The sequence below is a fragment of the Giraffa tippelskirchi genome, chromosome 4, assembly GCF_054371585.1.
Source record: "Giraffa tippelskirchi isolate mGirTip1 chromosome 4, T2T-mGirTip1v1.2.pri, whole genome shotgun sequence".
In the NCBI taxonomy this organism is placed as follows: Eukaryota; Metazoa; Chordata; class Mammalia; order Artiodactyla; family Giraffidae; genus Giraffa; species Giraffa tippelskirchi.
The window spans coordinates 119,233,494-119,243,374 of NC_137278.1; the positions used below are offsets into that span (position 1 = coordinate 119,233,494).

Consider the following 9,881-nt stretch of genomic DNA (forward strand, 5'->3'; position numbering starts at 1 on the left):
AAGTGACAGGTTATAGGGTTTTATCATCTGGGTTCAAGCTTTTTGAAGCAGATTTTTAATGGTGTAAAATTGACTGGTTTTGAGCAAAGTAGTTGTGGACCTACCTCCTAACTGAGGACTGGTAGACAACAGAGAAGGGAAGATCTTCAAGCAAGTCACGACAAGTAAATTGTAGTTTGATAAGCAAGATATCTGCCTAGGTGTACAGATTGTTGGAGGCTTTCCCAGGTGGTTCTAGTGGTAAAGAACCTGTCTGCCCATGCCAATGCAGTAGATGTAAGTTTTGATCCCTAGGTCAGGAAGATCCCTTGAAGAAGGAAATGGCAACTCACTCCAGTATTCTTGTCTGGAAAATCCTATGGACAGAGAAGCTTGGCAGGCTATAGTCCACGGGGTTGCAAAGAGTCAGAGAGGAGTTTGTGACTAACCAACAACAATTAAGTATTTAAATTCTTTGAAAGGCTGAGTAAATCCCTAATGTCAATTACTCATTTGAATGATTACCCCAAGAGTATAATTAAAGTACATTCACACAAGCATCTATTGATATCACTGAGTATTTAAAATTATTTATAGTAAATATGATACTTGCAAGTATACAGAAGTAGAAGTGCAGGAAGGAGTATAACATCAAAAAAAAAATATTGTAAACACAGATCCTGCTGATAATGAGTAAACAGAATCATCCTTAACTATTTTACTATGCTATTTTTGCAGGAGAACATAAGAAAATACTTACCTTCAAGCCGTAAAATTTGCATTGCATATATAATTGTGCAAGATATTTTTTCTTCCAATTTATAAATATTTTAGTTTTCAACATTTTTATTATTAATATTTTCAAAAATACAAGAGTTAAAGGAAGTTTCACTATTCCATACTCAGCCTAGATTCAACAATTATCAATACTTTGCCATATTTGCTATATTAATCTATTTTCTATCTACCATCTACCTAAATTTTACTGAACACTTTCAGAGTGTTTCAGATATCATAACACTTAAGCTTTAAATAGTTAACCATGTGAAGACTAAGGACATTCTCTAGCAAAACCTTCAGAAAATTATTACTAACTCTGTAAAATTCAATACCCAAGTTATTATCAAATTTTAATATAAATATTCAAATCATATTCTATGCTAATTAAAATATAGAATTTAAACAAATTCCAACTTAATTGTTCTACAGCATTCCAAATCAGTACACACCCATTGTGCTATTATAATAACTTCTATGTGTGAGTTATAAAGGAAGAATTTTTTATAATATTTAATCTTAAAGAAATGTATTTGAAAAGTTAAATCAATGCACTTTGCATGGTAATAAGATTATAATTTTCATTATAATTTTCATGACATTTCACAGAAAATGGAATTCTGCGAAGTGTCAGTGTGAACATCATTAGAATGTATTCCAGACTTCCATTTCAGAGTATTTTGTATGGCCCTACATAGCAGTTAATCAATACTTTTTTTTTCTTATTTGAGGTAATTAGAAAGATAATATCTCATTTTACTTTATGTAGTATAGCTTAACTTATATTAATATTTGTGCTAACAACCAAATGCCTTAGTTGAAAAAAGCTTATTCTCAGGTCGTCCTCTTCTCTTAGCAATGTCATACCAGGTCTCACAATCCCTAGGGAGAGTGCCATGCTACTGCCTTAAGATCTCCAAATTGATTTTTTTAATGGGTCTTCTATGTTGAAGCAAAAGATAAGAGATAGTCACTCTCGAGTATATTCCTCCTGACTTTTATCTTCACAAGGGTCTTATTACAGTAAATGAAGGGGAAAAAAAATCACCCTATCAATACGTACTTGTTAATTTTAAAGACCCATAACTTTAACCTCACACTTCCTTTATAGGCACCCTGCACATTTCTAAAAATATTTGAATGTAAACCCAGCCACTGATCCCAATTAGCTCTCTTGCCACCAAAAATATATGATTATTTTCAAAGAATGTATTTAAATAATCTGTGGACTGACTTGAGTTTCTGAGTTTTATTTATGCAATATGTTAAGCAGAAAATGTTGTATTGAAGGAAAAATGAAAGGAACATTATCAATTGTGATGACTTAATAGCAGAATATTATCAAACTGAGATTGGCATTATCCAATTCTGTATATTCAGATATGAAGAAGCCATTATAAGAAAATGCAATTCTTTTTGCAAAGTAAACTCACATCTTTCCAACTCTGGGGGGGGAAAAAAAGGCCAAACATAGTATGTAATAGAGGAGTTGGGACTACTATGCACATATGAACCATGATGCTACGGTCTTCTGAAGCTTGTTGAAAAGTGAAAACAACATTTGAAAATATCCATTAAAAGGAAATATGGCCTGGGTGAGCTGAACCAAAGGAACAGGTAGGATAGCCCTTCAGCCAACCAATGCTTGAGTGATCACATAACAACAAAGAATAATTTGTCCTCAGGCATACATCATCACTTCCTCTATTTCACACCCTGGCCCAAGGCACCTTCTCAAAGGTGTTTAAGGTTGTCTGTTTAAGCTTTTCCTTGAAAGCTCTTGTTTCTTGTGAAAGAAAGCATTGTAGTTGCATGCAGCTACTTCATGCTTTAAAATATGTTTTGAAATTACACACACCTGAGAATAGCGGGAAGCAGAGAAAGTGCCTAGTTTCATGCTTTGCTTCTTTAATCTGCTACAGGAAAAATACACAAGACTTCTTGTTTTAAATATATGCTGCCAACAGGAAATGAACCATCCTGATTTTATTAGCTGTGATATTTAAAAGGATTAGCTGAGCAAAAGTACTTTAATTTAATTGACTATGCCAAAGCCTTTGACTATGTGGCTCACAATAAACTGTGGAATATTTTGAAAGAGATGGGAATACCAGACCACCAGACCTGCTTCTTGAGAAACCTGTATACAGGTCAGGAAGCAATAGTTAGAACTGGACATGGAACAACAGACTGGTTCCAAATAGGAAAAGGAGGACGTCAAGGCTGTATATTGTCACCCTGCTTATTTAACTTATATGCAGAGTACATCATGAGAAACGCTGGGCTGGATGAAGCACAAGCTGGAATCAAGATTGCCGGGAGAAATATCAATAACCTCAGATATGCAGATAACACCACCCTTATGGCAGAAAGTGAAGAAGAACTAAAGAGCCTCTTGATGAAAGTGAAAGAGGAGAGGGAAAAAGTTGGCTTAAAACTCAACGTTCAGAAAACTAAGATCATGGCATCTGGTCCCATCACTTCATGGCAAATAGATGGAGAAACAGTGGAAACAGAGGGTGACTTTATTTTTGGGGGCTCCAAAATCACTGCAGATGGTGATTGCAGCCATGAAATTAAAAGATGCTTACTCTTTGGAAGGAAAGTTATGACCAACTTAGATAGCATATTAAAAAGCAGATACATATACTTTGTCAACAAAGGTCCATCTAGTCAAGGCTATGGTTTTTCCAGTAGTCTTGTATGGATGTGAGAGTTGAACTATAAAGAAAGCTGAGCACAGAAGAATTGATGCTTTTGAACTGTGGTGTTGGAGAAGACTCTTGAGAGTCCCTTGGACTGAAGGGACATCCAATTAGTCCATCCTAGAGGAAATGAGTCCTGGGTGTTCATTGGAAGGACTGATGTTGAAGCTGAAACTCCAATATTTTGGCCACCTGATGCAAAGAGCTGACTAATTTGAAAAGACCCTGATGTTGGGAAAGATTGAAGGCAGGAGGAGAAGGGGACGACAGAAGTTGAGATGGTTGGATGGCATCACCAACTCAATGGATATGAGTTTGGGTAAACTCCAGGAGTTGGTGATGGACAGGGAGGCCTGGCATGCCTGGGTTCACAGAGTCAGACACGAGTGAGCGACTGAACTGAACTTGAATTTAGAATGTGAAGTTAGAAAAGGGGTTAGCTACAGTGTAGAGCGTGACATTGGAGTCCAAATATTTGTGCTCAAATCTGTGTCTACAATGTTGCTGTACAATTTTGAACAATTTATTTAAATCTTAGTTTCTTCAATGGAACACTGAAGTCATTAGAATCTATCTCAAGAGTTATTGAGAGGATTCACTTAAAAATTTTTTAACCGTATTAGAAATGATCTGGCATCTGTCATTATTTTAATCTTATTATTATATTTTAGTTTTATCAGTGTAACCAGAAACACTGTTACCAGTATTATTTCTATCATTGTCCAATAGACTTCACTCTTTATTGAACTATAGTGCAGGAACCAATCTAAGTTTCTATGCATAACATTTTTTCAAGCTATCGTTGCCTCCTAAATTTCTAGATTTAGAATATATTTGATTTCAGGAAAATGATATTACATTTTGTGGCTGTCTCCTTTCTTATTTTTCAGTCTCATTTCTCTTTTCTGTACACATGGCTGCGTTGTATTTTTCAGTATCGTTAGCAGGCAGGTTTGACAATGTAGCTGACTTGAAGTATATGTAGCAGAAATAACACATATCACATTTACAGGCTCCTAAACCCCTCTCACCATAATCCTCTAGGTTTTTCCCACTCTATTTTCTTCATTTAGAAGAGCAAGGCAACACTAGAATCCACATTTTAAATATAGAAAGAGCACAAGGTGGAAGAGATTAGGGTCTCTACACCATGTCTAAAAGAGGACTGTCTACCTGTCAGATCCACTTGTTTGGACTTACATGATTGAAAAATAAACTTCAGTTGCATTTAGCCTCTGATAATGTGGGGGTGTATCTATTACAACAGCTTTTATTACCCTAACTAAAATATTGTTCATGGTGGGAAAATCTTATATACATGATCAAAATTTCAAAGTCAGAACAAATACTCAAATTATCTCTAGTCTTACAAAGCTTGTTATATCAGGTATTTAGAAACTAATTGCTACCAATACAAGGACTGAAATTTCTTGTCTCTTTTTCTAGACATTAAAACTTTATTTCTCTGAGGGGCTTATCTAGCTCATGACTGGATCTTTTCCACTATCATTTCTTAAGGATAATCAGAAGCTGATCTGTAAGGGACATCTGAAGCAGAATTTATATTCTGTGAAGCTGAATCTTTCATTAAGTTTGATCTGTGTAGACAAAAAATTCATGAAAAGTATATGGGGCTTAGAATTAGACAGACCTAGGTTTAAATCCCAGGTCTAATATATTTTTTTCTCTTTAAGCTATTGGGCAAGTTAACTTAAATTCAGGTAACCGGTCTATAAAATGGGAGTAATAAATTTAGCAACATTAAAGAATAATTATAAAATTTAATGTATATGTATATAATATATAGTTATATGATATAGTTATATACTTCTATGCTCATGAAATACAGTATAGAAAGAGGAAAGGAATTAATTTACTGAGCACGTCCCATGTGTCAGACACTATAAGTATCTTTTAAGATGGGTATTAATATATCTAATCCCCTGGAATAGGAAATAGCACCCACTCCAGAATTCTGGCCTGGTGGGCTACAGTCCATGGGGTCACAAAGAGTTGGATAGGATTGAGCACATTACCTCCTCTCTAGTTTATTTAATAATCCCTATGACCTTCTACTAGTTTATCAGTTGAGTTCCTGCTGGAAAGCATATCTCCTTCACATATGACAGGTAAAATGGGGGCTAAAAATGCTTAATGATGGAAAGCCTTAACGATGAAAGTCAGGGAGGGTATGGCTAGGAAATAGGACAGTCAATAACCTCTTCAGCATGAAGCACAAGCACAGATGGAAAAATCCATGCCTCAGAAGGAGGATCACAAGCGAAAGTTCAAAGAAAGATGTGCAAAGTTGTCTTAACTGTTCTAACCAGCCCACTGAATAAAGCCATGGTGTCTGACTTACACCTGCTTCTTAATCTTACATGAGTTCTTCTTAGAAAACTCTAACTTGGAACTGCACCTCAAAGAGAATTCTGAGGGAGGCAATTCCCAGCTTTAGTTAGAATGGAAAAGTGTTGATGCTGAGCAAGCAACAGACAACCCAGCATGCTTAGATAGTGTTGTCCCCATAATTTAAGAAAAGAAGTAATCATAGTAACAACAACAATGTGTCTGGCATTAACTGTGTTCCAAGAACACTTCATAAAGTGGTTACATCTACGTGCATTTAATAGTCACAAGCTCTTTCTCTTTTACATATTAGGATACAGAGTGAGCAAGTTAAAGCAACTTGAACAAGAATTAAAACTGCTAAGTAGCAGAGTTAAGATTCAAACCCCATTATTTCTGATGTTAGAGGTTGAGGCTTTTAAAAATGAAACCAGAAATAAAATTTTGATATGTTTAATTGCAAAGCCTATGCCATTGACAACTTTATCACTTCTGTGGTACAAAACTTGGAGTTATTTCCCTCAAGTTAATTGCTTAAGATAAAGACAGATAATATAGCAATATATTAATACACTGTAACAGAGCTCTAAAATTACATAAATAAGTTTAAAATTGTTGGAATATAGGAGAGTCAGCTAAATTTCAATAAAAATAACTGCAATAAGACCCATCACTAGAAATTAAGGACTTCCTGTCAGTCAAGTGGTTAAGACTCTGCTTCCACTGCAGACGCACAGTAGCATGGGTTTGACCACTGGTCTGGGAACTAAGAACCCACATGCTGTGCAGAACAGTCAAAAAAAAGTAAAACAATAAAGTTGGATATTTATCTTCTACTAAAACACAAAAATCAAAAACAACAAAAAACCAACCAAACAAAAAGAAGACACATAACTAGAAATTAATAATATGATCATTATGGACTTAATTGCATCTCCCCCTTTCCCCAAATTTATGTTGAAACCTGGCTCTCCCAATGTGACTGTATTTGGAAATAGGCCCTTTAAAGAGGTAATAAAGAATGAATTAAGTTATAAAGGTGGGACTCTAATTCAGTTATTACTGGGGTTATTATACAGTGAGGAAGAGACAGTAGAAATGTACATAAATTATAGAATTTTATATCTTATGTGCTAGATATATTTATGTTTTTATAACTATTAGTCTGGATAGCATTTATATTAACTGTAAACAGTTTTATCCTTTCATTTTCTGGTATTAAGCTAACTTAGGAGAAGCAGAGGAACCAGAGATCAAATTGCCAACATCCCTTGGATCATAGGAAAAACAAGAGAGTTCCAGAAAAACATCTACTTCTGCTTTATTGATGATGCCAAAGCCTTTGACTGTGTGGATCACAATAAACTGTGGAAAATTCCTAAAGAGATGGGAATACCAGACCACCTGACCTGCCTCCTGAGAAATATGTATGCAGGTCAAGCTGCAACAGTGAGACCTGGACATGGAACAACAGACTGGTTCCATATAAGGAAGAGTATGTCAAGGCTGTATATTGCCACCCTGCTTATTTAACTAATATGGAGAGTACATCATGAGAAACGCTGGGCTGGATGAAGTACAAGCTGGAATCAAGATTGCTGGGAGAAATATCAATAACCTCAGATATGGAGATGACACCACCCTGAACAGCAGAAAGTGAAGAACTAAAGAGCCTCTTGATAAAAGTGAAAGAGGAGAGTGAAAAGGCTGGCTTGAAACTCAACAATCAGAAAACTAAGATTATGGCATCTGGTCCCATCACTTCATGGCAAATAGATGGGGAAATAATGGAAACAGTGAGAGACTTTATTTTGGGGGGCTCCAAAATCACTGCAGATGGTGATTGCAGCCATGAAATTAAAAGACGCTTGCTCTTTGGAAGAAAAGTTATGACCAATTTAGACAGCATATTAAAAAGCAGAGACATTAGTTTGCCAACAAAGGTTCATCTAGTCAAAGCTATAGTTTTTCCAGTAGTCATGTATAGATGTGAGAGTTGGTCTATAAAGAAAGCTGAGTGCCAAAGAAGTGATGCTTTTGAACTGTGGTGTTGGAGAAGACTCTTGAGAGTCCCTTGGACTCCAAGGAGATCAAACCTGTCCATTCTAAAGGAGATCAGTCCTGAATATTCATTGGAAGGACTGATGCTGAAGCTGAAACTACAATATTTTGGCCACTTGATGTGAAGAACTGACTCATTTGAAAAGACCCTGATGCTGGGAAAGATTGAAGGCAGGAGGAGAAGGGGACAACAAAGGATGAGATGGTTGGATGGCATCACCGACTCGATGAACATGAGTTTGAGCAAGCTTCGGGAGTTGGTGATGGACAGCAAGACCTGGAGTGCTGCAGTCAATGGTGTCGCAAAGAGTCAATACTTCTGAGCAACTGAACTGAACTGAGGAGAGGCCAGGTCACATTTGGTCAAGTGTTAATTACTCTTTCATCATTCACATTCCTACTGAGGCCAAACCCTTCTTGAACTATGTCCAATATCCTGTGCATTTTAAGGTTTTCCATTCTGACTGAAGGTAAAAGGAATTACTCTTGGTCACGTGTAAATTTTAGAGATTGTTTCTGCTAACCTTTTTTGTTGGTTCTTCCCTAGCCTAGTGTAACTTTGCCATATGTATTCATTGATCGTTACTCCACCGGAGACTGGAGAGAAACCTCTGAAGCTCTCCTTTCTCCCTACAAGCTCTTGGCTCTTCAGATACCTGGTTCCATCTCCTGAATTCAGAGTGGAAGCAGATAACTCACAGTGAACAATGTGGGATTCTTGTTCCCCGAAGATTTACCTTCGGACCAGGGACCAGGCTTGATCACTCAAGAGCTTTTGTGTAGCAGAGGTTTTTTTTGTGTGTTTTTTTTTTTTTTTTTGTAGCAGAGTTTTATTAAAGTGAAAGAGGGACAGAGAATGTTTCTGACATAGACATCAGAAGGGGGACCAAGAGTCCCCCCTCACTAGTCTTACCAAGGGAGCTATATACTTTTTGAATTGGTTATTACAATAAATCAAAAGAATGTCTCAAGGTTGTAAAGATCTTACTAGACCCACTCCCACAATTTACATTTTTTTTTTTTTTGGACAAAACTGCAAGACTTTATTGAATTTTTTGTTTCAAACTTTAAGTCAACGTTATAGTAGTTTCAGATGCAATATTGAGAGAATTTTAACAGCCACATTTCCAACACAAGAACAGCCTGCACGGTTACAGTTTGTCTTCATTCAGGTTACAGTCTGTCTTCATTCAATCTGTGGTTGCCCTTCACCCATTTCTGGCATTTTCACGGGCTCTGGATTCGGCAGTCCCTTCCCCTTGACCTCAGGATCATCTCTGTGCTCACAACCCATCTTTGGCTCAGCCACTTCCTGTTGATCAGCCTTCGGGGCAGGCCCTGGAAATGCAGACGCTCCTTCATCCTTTCTCTCTTGACCAGGTGTCATGTTCTTAAGTTCAGTTAACTCCTCTTCAGGTTCCTCAACCTCAATGAGTGCCTTGGGATATGCACAACCAAGATCTCTTCCTTTAGGCCTGTATGTTGACTTTATTCTCCGACTCATATTTCCCATACTTAGTCTCAGCCAAATAGGAAGAAGCAAAAGCTAAGATGCGATCCGCAGAGTTGGGCACCCAGACCACCTTGCACAATTTACATTTTAATGTGACAGGATTAGTCAGAAGGTTCTCAAGAAGGAGAAACTGTCCTCAAGCAGGATGCATTGTTATACAATCCTTTGTGTGTGTGTGTGTGTGTGTGTGCGTGTGTGTGTGTTAGTCGCTCAGTCTAACAACTCTTTGCAATCCCACGAACTGTAGCCCATGAGGCTTCTCTGTCCATGGAATTCTCCAGGCAAGAATACTAGAGTGGATTGCCATTCCTTTCTCCGGAGGATTTTCCCTACCCAGGGATCAAACCCTGGTCTCCTGCATTGCAGGCAGATTCTTTACCATTTGAGCTACAGGGAAGTCTTTATATAATCCTTAGTATAGAGTTTAAGCTGAGTTGTTTTGTTGTGTAATCATCAGCTCTGTGCTTAAAGAAAAAACACGTTTTCTTTGACTACAA

The 9,881-nt window shown here is 37.0% G+C and overlaps 1 protein-coding gene across 1 annotated transcript; it reads right to left on the reverse strand.

Annotated features, from left to right (window-relative positions):
* Positions 1 to 9,057: 9,057 nt before the first annotated feature.
* Positions 9,058 to 9,375, reverse strand: LOC145545640 (G antigen 10-like). Its single transcript, XM_081590485.1, has one exon. It carries the CDS (start codon positions 9,373 to 9,375, stop codon positions 9,058 to 9,060), a length of 318 nt encoding a protein of 105 aa, XP_081446611.1.
* Between the last annotated feature and the right edge of the window lie 506 nt (positions 9,376 to 9,881).